This window comes from Artemia franciscana, chromosome 14 (genome assembly GCF_032884065.1).
Source record: "Artemia franciscana chromosome 14, ASM3288406v1, whole genome shotgun sequence".
NCBI classification, from domain to species: domain Eukaryota; kingdom Metazoa; phylum Arthropoda; class Branchiopoda; order Anostraca; family Artemiidae; genus Artemia; species Artemia franciscana.
Window position 1 is genome coordinate 22,763,566 of NC_088876.1, and position 16,575 is coordinate 22,780,140.

A 16,575-nucleotide genomic window follows, 5' to 3' on the forward strand; every position below is an offset into this window, starting at 1 on the left:
AATCTCTCTAGAATTGATGCTCTTGAGAATTAGAATTGATGGATTGATGCTCTTCTTGGCGATAACTGACCCAGGAATCAATCGCCGCTAACGCAAGGTCGGGTCTCTGCATTGTAAAAAAAGGACCTAACAACTGAAACCTCTGTTCAAAGCCTTATACGCCGTCAATGGCTGTGGATGATCTTTATCCCATTCGTATTTTTCTACAGAGGGCTTGACACCTCTCTTTTTTGTTACTGAGATTTTGTGAATTCAGTTGTATACCCTTCGCCACGATTAGACTCATTTTTGCTGTGGTATCCCCACACCTCTTTTTTAAATTTACGTAAGGAGGGATGCTGCTTTATTTTAACCAAAAGTCTAAGCAATGGAATCTTAAAAGCAATGGATACATCAATAGAATCGAATTTTAATACTGATTCAAAATTAAATTTAAAAAAAATAAGTTTTGTTCATCTGAAAGTAAAAAGCAACATTGAAACTTTAAACGAACAGAAATTATTGCGTATATGAGGTGGTTCGTCTCCTATTCAACACCTCGCTCTTTTCACTAAAGTTCGAATTTTGTTCTAGTTCTTTAAGAATGATCCCTAAATCACAAAGGTCGTTTAATTAAAATAAATAGCTCATTTGAAAGTACTAACAAAAATTTTTGTGTAAAGAGCGAGGTATTAACGAGGGGGCAGGCCCCCTCATATACGTAATAATTTCTTTTCGTTTTAAGTTTTAATATTACTCCTTACTTTCAGTTGAAAAAATTTGTTTTTTAATTAACTTGTTGATTGTTTTGAAATAATGCTGGTAAGTCTGTCCCCTTCATAGAAAAGTTCCTTTCTCCATGAGAAATTCCTCCATGGAAAGATCCTCCCGCGTAAAGCCCTCCCTCTGACCCCCCACCAGAAAAGATACCTCTGAAAACGTCTGCATACTTCCCAATAACTAATACTACATGTAAACAATGGGCAAAGTTCATAACTTGCCACCCTTCTCCCGGGGACTGTGGGGGATTAACTCCTCCTCACAGCATAGCTATTAGATTTTTCGACTATGCTGAGCAAAATGGCTATCTCAAGGTATTAGTTTTGTGATTTTGGTGAAAATGAGCATGGGAGGGGTCCTAGTTGCCCTCTAATTTTTTGGTCACTTAAAAGGGCGCTAGAACTTTTAATTTCCGTTTGAATGAGCCCTGTTGAGATATTCTAAAACCACTAAGTTGATGCGATCATCCCTGGGGGAAAAAAGAAATAAACAGGCATCTGTGATCTCTCTTCTGGCAAAAAATATAAAATTTCGCATTTTTCCAGATAGGAGCTTGAAACCTCTCCATTAGAGTTCTCTGATACGCTGAACCTGATGGTGTGATTTTCATTAAGATTCTTTTACTTTTAGGGGGCGTTTCCTCCTTTTTTTTGAAAATAAAGCAAACTTTCTCAGAATCGTAACTTTTGATGGTAGAATAAAATTAATGAAACTTATATATTTGAAATCAGCATAAAAACCCAATTTTCATGTATCTATTGGTATTAAATTCTGTTTTTGATTTTTGGTTACTATTGAGCCGGGTCGCTCCCTACTTACAGTTCGTTACCACGAACTGTTTGATATGTAAAATATTCAAGTTTAATGTTACCCATAAAAATTTACGAGCCTTAGAAACTTTGCCCAATTTTTGAAAATGGTGGAACACCCCGCAAACATCAAGTAACCTTAATGAAAGTCACATCATTAGAGTCAGCATATCAGAGAACCGTTCTATAGAAGTTTCAAGCTCCTATATACAAAATATGTGATTTTATCGGAAGCAAGATCACGGATGCAGTTTTTTTTAAAGGTAATAGTGTCGAACCAGCTAGCTTAAAAGGTTGAAAGCGAACTCATTTGATTCAAAATCAAAAGTTCTGGTGCCTTTTTTGATGAAAAAAATACTGGAGGGTAGCTAGGACCCCTCCCACATCCTCTTTTTCCCGAAGTTATCCAATCAAAATTTCGAGATAGCCGTCTCGTTCCGCATAGTCGAAAGATCCAATAGCTATTTCTTCGAGGATGGCATGGCCATCAAAAGCACCTGCGAGAGGGGGTGCAAGCTTTGAACATTGTCCATTGTTTACATATGGCATTGGCTATTGGGAAGTATACACATATTTTTCGGGGAAGGATGTTAGATGGGAGTACCTTTCCATGGAGAAGGTAATCGGAGGATGGAATTTTGCATGGAGGGGAAGCTCTATTTTTGGCATTATCTAAAAAACTAACAGAAAAAAACAAGGAGTAACTTTAAAACTTAAAACGAAAAGAAATTACTGCGTATATGATGGGGCAACCCCCTTCTCAACACCTCACTTTCAACGCTAAAGTTTTTTTTAGAGCCGTTAAGAAATGTTGTTATTCTAATTAAACGGCCCTTGTGTTTGAGGAGTCACGTTTAAATAATTAAGTCAAACTTTAGCGTAAAGAGCGATGTATTGAAGGGAAGGCAGTCCCCCTCATATACGTAATAATTTCTGTTCGCTTTAAGTTTTAATTTTGCTCCTTGCTTCCAGTTGAAAAACTTGTTTTTCAACTTAAAAACGAAGCCAATTCTTCTAATGCAGACATTATTTCCAAAATTTCGGTTTATAGAGAGAGTTTTGGTTTCCAATGACAAGGTTCACTCTTTTACCGTTTAGTACACTGAACTGTTTGATATCATGATTATTTTTGTCATTACAGACATGCGCTTATACAGGAATCTATTTTGGAGGGAGAAGTGGTAAATTCAAAAAAGCAGAAAATAGGTGAATTATATAAATGTGATAGGTAAACACAAAGAAAATACTAAAAAAAACACACATATTATGGGTATCTAGTGACTTCTTATGTAAATTTTCATGTTGAAAACTCCCTCCAACGCTGAATCCATAGTCACATAACAACTCTGTTTCTAACCTTGCGTTTTAGTTCTGAATGTGTTCCCTCTAGCGATAAATTCCCTGCTAAATGTAACTTCTAAATTTTACATACGACAAGACAGGGAAAATTTGGCTGTCTGGCCTGTGTCGACTCGTTGCATCTAAATTTTTTTAAGTTTTCGATTAGAGATTTTTTCGTTGGAATTGGAGAAATAGGTAAAAGTGTAGAATTTCATCATATCCCTGCTGGACTTGAATAGTAGGTCTTCTAATTCTAATATTTCCATGCTAGGTTTCGGCAGAGGAAAACCAATGAAAGAAGAACCCCTCTAGAAACTATGTCGTATCATTGAAAGTCTATCAGAATTAAACATTCTTACTTTTACACTGGATTTGTCGTGTCAAGATTAGGAGGCCTACATCTTTGACTAAAAATTGAATTTTCGTGTAGATACTAAGCTTGGCAGAGGACCGATGTACTTTTCTTCTATTTTGATGAAACTGGATAAACAAGAAAAAAAAAGAAAAAAAGATAAATTTGAGGTATGAAGGAAAAGCTATTTGAAGCAGGTTTCGTTTTAGCATTTTACCTTTTATCTCAGAAATAATTTAAGTTTCACACAGAATAAATGCATATGTGTGTTTTTGTTCTTCACACATAAGAAAATTTTGTTTTAAAATTTTCATTTGGTGAAAGACATGAGACATGAAAGGCAACTATACACTGAGCCTTAGTTGAATAAATAAAAAAAAAAGGTTTTTTTAACTGAAAGTAAGGAGCGACATTAAAACTTAAAACGAACAGAAATTACTTCGTATATGAAAGAGGCTGCTTCCTCATCAACGCCCCGCTCTTTACGCTAGAGTTTGATCTTTCTCTCAATTCTCCTTTTTAAAACAGTAAAAAACTTTAGCGTAAAGAGCGGGGCGTTGATGAGGAAGCAGACTATTTCATATACGAAGTAATTTCTGTTCGTTTTAAGTTTTAATGTCGCTCCTTACTTTCAGTTAAAAAAACTTGTTTTTTTATTTAATTTCTGAACGTTTTTGAATCAATGTATGTTTTGATTTTGGCTCTCCGCAGAGGAATAATTAAAACAAAATTAGCATTTTTTTTTTTTGTGCTAAATGGCTTTCTCATAATTTTGATCGAATGATTTTGAGAAAAAAAGAGCGGGAGAGGAAGCCTAGATGCCCTCCGACTTTTTGGTTAATTAAAAAGGCAACTAGAACTTTTAATTTTTTACGAATCTTTTTATTAGTAAAAGATTTGCGTAACTTATAAATTAGCTTACGTAAAGAGCTCTTGTATTCTCATGTTTTTATTACATATATGAGGGGGTTTGCCCTCTCGTCAGTAACTCGCTCTTTACACTAAAGCTTAAATTTTGTCCCAGTTCATTAAGAATGACCCCTGAATCACAAAAGCCGTAGAATAAATAGTCGAAATTACTAAAAATACTTTAGCGTAAAGAGCGAGGTCTTAGGAGGAGGTGAGCCCCTCATATGGGTAATAATTTCTGTTTGTTTTAAGTTTTAATGCTGTTCCTTACTTCCAGCTGAAAAAAAACTTTTTCATATTTATTTTTTCATTGTTTTTTTAAATAATGCTAGTAAATCCTGCGCTCCCTTCATGGAAATTTTCTTCCCCCATGACAAATTCTCGATGGAAAGTTCCCCCAGCATATCCCCCTCTTCTCAACCCCTCCCTCCAACCAAAAAAATCCTCCTGAAAACGCCTGTGCACTTCCCAATAACCATTACTATATGTAAGCACTGGTCAAAGTTTGTAACTTGTTGCCCCTCCCACGGGGACTGTGGGGGAGTACGTCGTTCCCAAAGACATAGTTATAAGGCTTTTCGACTACGCTGAATAAAATGGCTATCTCAGAATTTTGATCCGTTGATTTTGGGAAAATAATTAGCGTGGGAGGGGGCCTAGGTGCCCTCCAATTTTTTTGGTCACTTAAAAAGGGCACTAGAACTTTTCATTTCCGTTAGGATGAACCCTCTTGAAACATTCTAGGACAACTGGGTCGATACGATCACCCCTGGAAAAAACAAAAAAAAAAACAAATAAACACGCAACAGTGATCAGCCTTCTGGCAAAAAATACAAAATTCCACATTTTTGTAGATAGGAGCTTGAAACTTCTACAGTAGGGTTCTCTAATACGCTGAATCTGATGGTGGGATTTTAGTTAAGATTCTATGACTTTTAAGGGGTGTTTCCCCTATTTTTTAAAATAACGCAAATTTTCACATGCTCGTAACTTTTGATGGGTAAGACTAAACTTGATGAAACTTATATATTTAAAATCAGCATGAAAATGCGATTCTTTTGATGTAGCTATTGGTATCAAAATTCGATTTTTTAGAGTTTTGGTTACTTTTGAGCCGGGTTGCTCGTTACCACGAACTATTTGATATTCCAGGTCAAACTTAAAGTATTTTTAGGAATTGAAAATATAGTATCAAACAGTTCGTGGTAACGAACTGTAGTAAGGAGCGACCCGGCTCAATAAAAAGTTACGAGCCTGAGAAAATTTGCATTATTTTAGAAAATAGGGGGAAACGCCCCTTAAAAGTCATAGAATCTTAACGAAAATCACACCATCAGATTCAGCGTATTGGAGAACCCTACTGTAGAAGTTTCGAGCTCCTATCTACAAAAATGTGGAATTTTGCATTTTTTGCCAAAAGGCAGATCACGGATGCGTGTTTATTTGTTTTTTTGTTTTTTTTTTTCTTTTTCCCAGGGGTGATCGTATCAACCCAGTTGTCCTAGAATGTTGCAAGAGGACTCATTCTAACGGAAATTAAAAGTTCTAGTGCCCTTTTTAAGTGACCAAAAAAATTGGAGGGCACCTAGGCCCCCTCCCACGCTAATTATTTTCCCAAAGTCAACGGATCAAAATTCTGAGATAGCCATTTTATTCAGCGTAGTCGAAAAACCTTATAACTATGTCTTTGGGGACGACTTACTCCCCCACAGTCCCCGTGGGAGGGGCAACAAGTTACAAACTTTGACCTGTGCTTACATATAGTAATGGTTATTGGGAAGTATACAGGCGTTTTCAGGAGGATTTTTTTGGTTTGGGGGAGGGGTTGAGAAGAGGGGGATATGCTGGGGGAACTTTCCTTCGAGAATTTGTAATGGGAGAAGAAAATTTCCATGAAGGGAGAGCAGGATTTACTAGCATTATTTAAAAAAAAACAATTAAAAAATAAAAGTGAAAAAGCTTTTTCAGCTGGAAGTAAGGAACAGCAATAAAACTTAAAACAAACAGAAATTATTACCCATATGAGGGGCTCACCTCCTTCTAATACCTCGCTCTTTACGCTAAAGTATTTTCAGTAATTTCAAGTACTTATTCTACGGCTTTTGTGATTCAGGGGGTCATTCTTAATGAATTGGGATAAAATTTAAGCTTTAGTGTAAAGAGCGAGGTACTGACGATGGGGCGAATCCCCTCATATATGTAATAAAAACATGAGAATACAAAAGTTTTTTATGTAAGCTAATTTATAAGTTACGTAAGTCTTTTACCAATAAAAAGATTCGTAAAAAATTAAAAGTTCTGGTTGCCTTTTTAATTAACCAACAAATCGGGGGGCAACTAGGCTTCGTCCCCCGCTCTTTTTTTCTCAAAATCATTCGATCAAAATTATGAGAAAGCCATTGAGCCAAAAAAAAATATGCAAATTTCGTTTTGATTATTCCTCTGCGGAGAGCCAAAATCAAAACATGCATTTGATTCAAAAACGTTCAGAAATTAAATAAAAAAAAAACAAGTTTTTTTAACTGAAAGTAAGGAGCGACATTAAAACTTAAAACGCACAGAAATTACTTCGTATATGAAAGAGGCTGCTTCCTCATCAACGCCCCGCTCTTTACGCTAAAGTTTTTTACTGTTTTAAAAAGAAGAATTGAGAGAAAGAGTCAAACATTAGCGTAAAGAGCGGGGCGTTGATGAGGAAGCAGCCTCTTTCATATACGAAGTAATTTCTGTGCGTTTTAAGTTTTAATGTCGCTCCTTACTTTCAGTTAAAAAAACTTGTTTTTTTTTATTTAATCACTATCAATAGGCTAGTGCAATCCGGGAAAATACATCTGTATTCAATTTTTAAATGTAAAATCCTGTGTATTTAAACAATTGTTGCTTTTAAAGCTTGTCACAATTGATGAATGGGTGCCTTTCATTGCTGAACAAATAAAAAGTATCATTATAAGGAATATCTGCCGGCTAAGAAGCAGTCGCAGCGATCTTTCCTGAGAGGGGAGAGGGCTTAGTTTTATTTTTTTCAGTTTTGAAAATGCTTTTCATTTTTTAATGCTACAACCTTTCGCAGTTCCTGAATAACTTTGGTTTTTTAGGAGATTGTGGATCAATGCGCGGTCTGGCACCCATTAAGCAGGGCTGCCAACCGCTGACGCCCAAAGAGAGAACCAATCAAGGCCAAAAAAGAGTGATTTTTGCTAAAAAAAAGGTTTGCAAGTCAAAAAATTTGAACACGGCTGCCAAAGCATGCGTATAATCTCTGAGGTATGAAAGAGTACATTTCAAATGAAAAGTGTGCAAGTTGGTGACCCAATTTCTTAGGTTAATTGCACATCTGACAAAGTTACCAACTGCTGACGTTCAAAGTGAATGAAAATTAACACCCAAAAAGACTGATTTTCATTCTTCTGCTTCCCTTCTGAGGTAAAAAAAGAGTGCATTTCATACGAAAAGTACACAAATTGGCAACCCTGCCACTGACGGCATCACTGAATATATCAATATTATAAAATAGATAGTATGAGGCTCAGTGTTATAATATGTAAACAATATTTCGCTGTCTATTATCTATTTAAACATAAGAATATTGCATTTACAGCTCGGCTAGATTGAAGGATGTGAGGGCGATTATGTGTCAAAGAATAGCCACCCAGTATTAAGTTCAACCCCTTTTAGGCGGAGTTCTTCTAGTGCCTCTGGAAGAAATGAGACAGATACAAATTATCCCTTTTCCAAATGTCAACAATGATATATGTCTTAAGACTCAGAATTATAGTCTTGTGAGAAAGTTAGTGTAACAAGTAATTTCATCCCATTAATAAGGTACAGCGATATGCATCCGTCTTGGAAGCAAGGGTACTCTATCATTCAGTTACTGAGAAAATTGAGCTCACAAACGAATTTTTTATTCTGACATCTTCCTGTAGGAATCCTGCAGTTTTGTTATCTAGAGAATTGAACTTCAAATATAAATGATATTTTATAAGGAACATAGAACTATCTTTTGGATGCTTTAAATACTGATTTTGTTAATTTTTTAATGCAATGTAGAATGATCGTAAACAGAATTTTATAATTTATATTTCTTGTATTATAGAATTAAACTATCTAATTAATGAATCAACCAACTTTACAAGCACCATAGCCAAAAACGTGGAATTTGCGAAAAAATAAACAACAGAAAAAAACAAACAAATAGAGTGATTTTTAGGAAAAGAATAAATCAAGAGTAAACTTAATATTATCAATATATTAAAGAAAGCAAACAAAAATTCTCGCATGCAAAATCAAGTTCAACCCCATACGAATTCAGACTCCTTTCGGAACGGCTGGGGACTGGATCTGTTTCAGGAGGGCCTAATAAATTGTTAGTTAAAGCTTCCCAGCATTGGATTGCAATCAAAGTTTATCTAAAGACCCTTTCGAGAACTTTAATTTTCTATTTAGTTATTTTTCATTGCACAAAGTCACTTATATTGCCCTTGTATCTTGCCTAGGGTTCCTTGAAGTCTTAAGTAGTGACTTGGTAGTAATAGAACAACATTACAAATATGTCATTTAATCTATCATAACTACTACTACTATTACCAACAACTCACTGCAACACCAGGCCGCTTGAGACCAATACAGCTACATACGCTCCTCTCCAATTTCAATCAATTTAAGGCCTCTCTCTTTTCACCCTCCCAAGAAGTGCGAAATCCTTCCTTACAACCTTTTCCCCCTCGATTAGGGGACGACTAGCTTTTCGTTTGATCCTAGATGGTTGGCTGGAAAGGATAATCTTCAGCAATCTGTCATCCTTCATCCACAGAAGGTGTCTTAGCCATATTAAGTTTGTTCTAATCATACCCCTAGAAAGGGATAGAACCACACTTTCGCACAGCTTACTGTTTGAATTACGGTAAAACAGATGGGTACCCAAAGCAGTCCATAGACAATTTCTCTGGCAAATATATAATAAATCCTATCTATCATAATCCAAAAGAAATATTCTAGAAGCTTAAATAATATAAAAAGTTCCTTTTTGTATTAAAAAAAATATAATTTTTTTTTATCTGTATTGAGTTTAAAAAAAAGTTAAAAAAAAATGAAAAATTTTGCCTGCATATTTAAGCTGTTTCAAATGAGTGTCTCAATACTCAAATTGTTTATAATGCATTGAAAAAATGATCACTACTTTTCACTGTTCTCCTGAAGATTGGCAATTTGTTCTATCTAGGCGACAATTTAGTCCCTATAGATTCTCTTTTTCCCCAAGAAAAGCATCGCAACAAAAGAGTTTTTAAACCTTGCGCATTTATGTATACGGCACAATACTATAGGGTACATAAGTATTAATTTTTATTTCTATCGTCTATATATTTGTGCTAAAGTTTCACCCGCACAAGTTTTTTTGTTCCTCTTGTCAAAAAATATCGCATGCAGAATCAATATAGCCTCTGATTATTATAAAATAAAAGCCAATATGTGCTTATAAAGATTTTCTTTTCCAGAACGCAAACGTGGTCGCCAAACATACACAAGATTCCAGACTCTAGAGCTAGAAAAAGAATTCCATTTCAACCGGTACTTAACACGTCGACGACGCATCGAAATAGCCCATGCTTTATGTTTGACTGAACGTCAAATTAAGATATGGTTTCAAAATAGACGAATGAAATGGAAGAAAGAGAATAAGTCTAAAGTTGATTCTGGCTGTCTTGATGGAATACTCGTAGACCATGTTTTAGGCATGTGAATGCTTGCAAGCTAAAATACCCAAATGCATATCATTATTGCTTACTTTTCCACCAGACGATGTCGCAAATTGCACAGTTTTATGTCGTATTTTACTTCACAGCTTTCGCTTTTCTAGTCCTCTTAAAAGAGACTGAGTCATTTCGCTCGAAGTACTGATTCTGTGCTCGTCAAAACTACGCTTTCACAGTCCTGTATGACACGCTTATGGCACTAAAATTTTAAGTTACTTCGGCTTCGTGCTTAAAACCTGGAGCATTTATATTAGCTAGTTTTTGTGCTGTTTAGAACTCACAGTAGATCAAATGGAATGTCTTTTAATTTATGCCGTCTTATTCTTTTAGAGCTGATATTTGATTATGAGCGCTGTCTTTTCGCCAGATACCGTAACTGATATAAAATAATAGGAATTAATTTATTTTTTACTTCTTTATTTATCAATAATGATTTTTTTTAAGAAAATGTCGCTTTCATTTAATAATATTTTTTCTTTAGCGTTTTAAATGATCAAAAATAAATATGAAAAAAGGTTGTAGAGTATATGGCTTTCGCAACCGCATTTTTACCATCTCAAAAGTTATGTCAGCGCAGTTAATCTACACAATTAATATTTTCCATTGCATATGCTCCATTGCGGCAATAACCAAAGTCAATTTTTTCTTTCTAGTTTTTCAGTAGCTATATTTTCGCATTTTAATTTAAAATGATGAATTAATTATTTTTTAAAGAGGTTTTAAGTTGGCTATAGGATCGAAAGATTTGTTCTTCCTAATGTTTCAAATAATTTTTGGTTTTCGCCGATCTTTATTTTTGTGTTCGATTCAAAGAAAAACTGCAATAATATGTAATAGCATTCTTAGTCTAAGGCTCAACTCAACCAGAGGTTAACTTGAGCAGATTGTTTTGTTAAAAAAAACCATTTCCTTAAAAAAGGAAAGTATTGTAAGGGAAAGTAGAACGAAATTGTTGTTTTACCAATTCAGCATGTCAGCTTTTAACAACGTTTTTTTTTACTTATTTTTCAAATAGTTTTGAGACCCTTCATGCTTCAGCTGTGTAACTCAAAACTGATAATGTAAGTCTTGAGTCAAGACTCAAGACTTAAAATGTAACTCAAGACTTACTTATTTCCATTAAATTCATGCCAGTTGCTTTTCCTTGCCGTTTGCAGGGCTTTAAACGTGAAATAAAATTGCACCATTCTAACTTAACCATTAGCCACGGCTTTCTATCTGAGAGTATTGAACCATAGGGTTTTGAAGATGACTAACCCCATGAGGGTTTTGAAGGATCCTATATTTTTTACTACTATCAGACTAGCGTTTCAGGATATATTGACAATATTTGCACATGCCCATATATTTTAAGCCTGTGCTGCATTTTGCTTTATCCAATTTACGAATGGAATTTTTCTTTAATTTTATTTTTAACCGTTAACCTTGCACCGTATTATAAATTTCGTATGTTTAAAACCAGTTTTAAGTATAAGAAAAGTTGGGAGCACCCGCGGTTCGAAATTACAAAGTTCCATGCTTTCTGCACGTAAATCCATAGTTTGGCCACCGAATTTTCAATGTTTCCTTAACAAAAGTAAGGGGTTGCTTACTATACATGCATCAAAACGAAAATGTTCATTACGTACTTTGATTTGGCAAGCCAAGTTGCATTGATCCTGAATAAATTTAATTTAAAACTAAATCCAAAACTTTATAATCCTTCGTTGGTAATTAATGAAGGTAAAAAGTAATGGATGGAACTTTTACAGGATTGGGATAATTGAAAATTAAGTGCATATTTTAAAATAATTCATTTTTATTGTAGTAAGCTGAACATGGCTTATTTTGACAGCACGAATTCAAAAGTCAAGCTTATTTGCCTAAACTGAGCTTAAACAAACAATTAATCCATTTTTTTGCCAATACTTTATTTCTTTCTTCACATGTTTAGATTTTTATTTTTTTTCCAAAATGTGGAAGTTATTTTGAATGGAGATAGAAAAAAAGTTGGTAAGTCCAGATTTTTATGTTATAGTTATGTTGACCTAATCATTAAAATCAATTAAAGTTATCCTCGCTAAAACTACATGTAAATATTGACAAGCAAAAATTCTGATACTTATTTTCGATTTATATAGCATGTCCGTGTGTTTCCGCACTACGTCCTTCGTAGCACCTTTTGAGAAGTACGGTTGCCGGTCCTAATTTGGCTATTCAAGAGTTTTTGGATCAAGGCCGTATCCAGGAGGTGGGAGGTTCGACCCTCACCCGAAATGTTTGTCCAACACTTAAAAACGTAATAAATTGCATAGAAAACACATTTTTGATTTAAGCTTTTTGGAAACCCTACCCCTCCCCGGCACTGAAAAATACCCCCTCCTAACAAAAGTCCTGGATACGGACCTGTTTGGGATAATTGAAACCATGAGAGTCAGGGCTGTCGAGTTGATCAACTTAAGAGCTTAAATTACAAAAGACGTGCGATGCCGTAAGTAACGATGGAACTTCCGATGCAACTCTTCCTTTTTCATAAATAGTGTGTAAATTAACTTTATATTTAATAGGATCTTTTTTTAATGTGTCGTGTTGTCGTTGTTTTTGTACTACTTCACTGTAAACTGTATAGTTTTTTATTCTATGGAGTTCACAGGGATCGTAGAAATATTGTGTGTTTAATATATTCACTGTGTTTTAGTCTCGTTTGATATTTCCGAGAGAGAAATGATACTCAGAAGTGATTTGTTGTATGAAATCGGTTCAATAAAAAATGATTCTTTAGTTTATTTTTTCTTTCATTCGTTTAGGATTCAAAATAATATTTGTTCTCTTACTTTTGTTTGGATGAACCGTAGTTTAATTTTTTTCATTCTAGTGAATCCTAATTGAATTATACTCAGGAACATTCTTGTCACGTCCTTTCAAGAACTATGTTTTTTAAGACACTTTTTTTCTAATGAAAGTATAGAAACCTGTTCGAACTCAAAATGAACAGGGATCCTATATTTTGTTTGGACAGCCACTCAGCCAAGCAACGGCCTTATATCCGAACGTTTAATTTATTAATTATTAATGCCAGAAATATCTAAATGACAACTTTATTACAATTAAACTAAAATTAGTTTTGTAAAAACACAAAATTCAATATTAAATCAGAATGGCTTCAATTTTGAAGGAGGCCTAGATCGGTTATGTTGAGATCTTATTGAGTGGTGTCATCTGGGAACTTGACTTTTAAACACCAACCCCACAGTCAGTAATCCGGATATGCCTGTATAGTAATATAGACTGTTATGATATATTGAAATTCTAACATAAAGAGCAGTGGTCATATAGAGATGACATCCCTCTAATGTAGAGTAATTTATGTTTATCCTAAATTTCAGTTGTCGCTCTTTACTTTCTTTTGATTAAAATCACTTTTTATGCAGTCAAAACATACTAATCCAAATGAAGTGAACTTAAAGGTTTAACTTTTCCCCTTTAATCTTCTTTCGTTGATTAAATGAGTCAGATCATTGTCATACCTTAGCTTCATAGTATTATTTGGTAGTCCCACTAAGTATAAACTTCAGTCACAGCTAGCGAAGACATCGTCAATCAAGACTCGTTTGAATTGCACAGTCGTGTCAATGCCAAACACCACCCATAAAACAAAAATAAGGAACTAGAATGTGTTTGTGGTATTATTCCTTCTATATGAATTTGAAACCTGGCCTGCATCTTTCAATCCTTAGATCAGCTTACGTAATACATACAAAGCACCTCAGGAGAAGCAAAAGTGCTATAATTTCATGTCAAAAGTTAGATTCCTACCATTATCTGGTCAGTTATAGCTCTCCTGGAAACTAGCCATTCAAACCATTCTGCGATTCAATCATTTACTTCAGAAGTTAGCAGTTACCCCTGCAATAGCCTCTCTCAGCTTTAACCCTCCAACCCATAGATGGAAGTAATTGCAAGAGAGACCTTGATTAGATGGTAAGACAGCCTTTACTTTTTTTTTTACCCCAGTTAATGTCCTTCCAGAAGACGCTCTCACACTCACTCAATTCCATCAAGCCTAGAGGCAGCGAGAATAGTATTTCTTTACAATGACCAGCTGTCAGGAGACTTAGTTCAAGTAAGTCAAATACGAAATGCTGTCTAAATGCTTGCATAACAATGTAAATGGTTTATAATAACCACTCGTTTTTGAAGATGCGACCGCGTGGCAGTATATCTTTAGAAACTAAAATGCTACTTAAACATCGTTTCTATAGTTTCAAACCTATTGGGTATCTCAGGAAAGTCACCTGGTAAAATTTTGGCCCTAATAGGGTCAAAATTAGTTTTTTAAAGTGCAAAATGTCGGAAATTGGTACTTTGATATTGCATGTTCACTTTTATTACTTAATACATCCCTACAAAAAAACTTCATCCTATGGATTCATCTCCCGATATTCTATGAATTTTGGTTGGATGCAATCACCCGTAAGGAAAGAAAAAAAAACACACATCTCTGACTATTGACCATCCTTCTCAGTAAAACAAAATTTTGTAATAAGAGCTTGAAACGTCCGTTTTGGATTCATGAAGATGTTTAATTTGGTGATGACATGTTGAGCTTGGGTAGTCAATATGTCTACTATAAAAGTGCTTTATTGCCATGAATGGCTCAAGGAAAATTATAAATATTTTCCAACAAGTTACAGTAGGGAAGCTAGCGCGCTATGGCTATTCCCAAATATCATTTCATAGGCTGAAACGCCGCCAAAAAGTTTTAAAAGGCTCTGCCATATTCTTAAGTCAGGATATGATGAAATTGGAAACAATCACTAACGATACTTTTTCTTTTCCTTATTGGATTTCGTGAATTTGGCGCAGCAATTTTACTGTCTCCAATATACTTGGCTAAAATGATTGGTTCCGCATTTCTTCTACTTCATGTATGTTTTTAGCTTTTATCCACTTCACGTAAACAAAAGGAGGGTATTGATTTCTTGAAAGAAACGTAACTAAATCTCTTTTTCTGTTAAAACTTCGACCCGATTACAATTCCTAATCGGTTTGAAAAAATTGCATTAGACTTGATACGTGAAAAAATGAACTATTCTTCTACTCACAGACAAGCCCACACATCTATTTATTTATTCATTTTTTGGCAAGTGGAAATACATCCGTTATATCCTGGGCACTTTGTCCCATTTTTATTAATGGTATCATTTTGTTATCTCCTGACTCCTTGTTAATAAAGAGAGGAATTGGGCTATCCAAAGTAGGCATAGAGCATATTTTTTTTTTTATCCCTACCACTTACAAGAATAAAGCCGAACTGACCTATAATGAAGAAAAAAAATTATCTATTGCATAGATAAATTATCATTGCAAAATTATCTAGAACATAGAGTAGCCAGTGTGGTCTGACATAGAGTAGCAATTGTATGTATATTGGTTTGATCGTTTTTTTTTATTCTTCTTTTATTTTAGATTTTTTTTTCTACTTATTTCCTTATTTCAGTGTTTTGGTTTATATGAATTATGTCTCAACGCTGAAGACGCCTAGTTTGATATAGGCAAAATATTCGTGTAATTGTCTATTCTTTTTGTTCCTACTGGCAAAAGACCCGCTGGTTTCCAAAGTTTTCTTTCTTTGCTCTATGACTTTTGTCGAGGTATATATATATATATATACATATATATATATATATATATATATATATATATATATATATATATATATATATATATATATATATATATATATATATATATATATATATATATATATATATATATATATATATATATATATATATATATATCCTTTTATTGTTTTTACCCCTTTTTTACAAAATGCTAATAAGTTTTCAGCATTTAATTGGCTAATAATATTAATAATATAATTTTTATTTTAATTCCAGTTGCATTTACCTTTTCTTGCTAGGAATAATTGAGGCATGGCTTATCAAAACCTAGTCGGATATTAATTTCTGGGTAAAAAAAAATCGTGGGTGAAGACGGTGAATTCGGAACTAAAAAGAAAGGCAAACAATGCGAAAAGTATGGTAATAGAGAAATAATTCCGAAAGTTAAGGCTTTTGTTGGGGACACGACCGTATATATATATACGACTTTTATTGTTTTTACCCCTTTTTTACGAAATGCTAATAAGTTTTCAGCATTTAATTGGCTAATAATATAATTTTTTACTATCAATTTGTTTTCACCATATTCTAGGGTTGTGTCATTGAACAATATATTATCGAGATATATTAAAAAAAATATATTGAGAGCATTAAATGTGACTGCATCTTTTTAGTTTTTTTGAATAGGTTAAATAATTAGCTAATATACAAGGTTTTTATATACCTCCTGAATTAACCAATACTCCAGAACTAATTGATTTAATGTCTATAAAAATGATTCGCCTTGTACAACAAATACATGATTGGGTTGTTGACAACAATCACCTGCTTGGGCTATAACTCCTGATTATAATTCATATTTAACACCTGTACTTTATCTGAATTTAAAAAACATTATAACAACTAAAGAAAGCCTTCTCGGGTTTTGTTCTGGATAACAAAACCTAAAGATCTGAAATTTCTAAGCTCTGGTTCTCCCGTTGTCAAAAAAGAAATTCTGTAACCCTGTAGACTATGTGAGAAAACCAAAGTTGTAAATAATCTTT

At 34.1% G+C, this 16,575-nt stretch overlaps 1 protein-coding gene across 2 annotated transcripts in view; it reads left to right on the forward strand.

The window, feature by feature from the left end:
- The window catches only part of LOC136035456 (homeotic protein ultrabithorax-like), a 156,114-nt gene extending 143,426 nt beyond the window's left edge, over positions 1-12,688 (forward strand). For both annotated transcript variants that reach the window (XM_065717272.1, XM_065717273.1), the window contains exon 3: positions 9,666-12,688. In XM_065717272.1, the coding sequence (XP_065573344.1) occupies positions 9,666-9,910 (245 nt within the window). In that variant the 3' untranslated portion in view covers positions 9,911-12,688. The remainder of the gene's footprint in view (positions 1-9,665) is intronic.
- Positions 12,689-16,575: the final 3,887 nt, after the last annotated feature.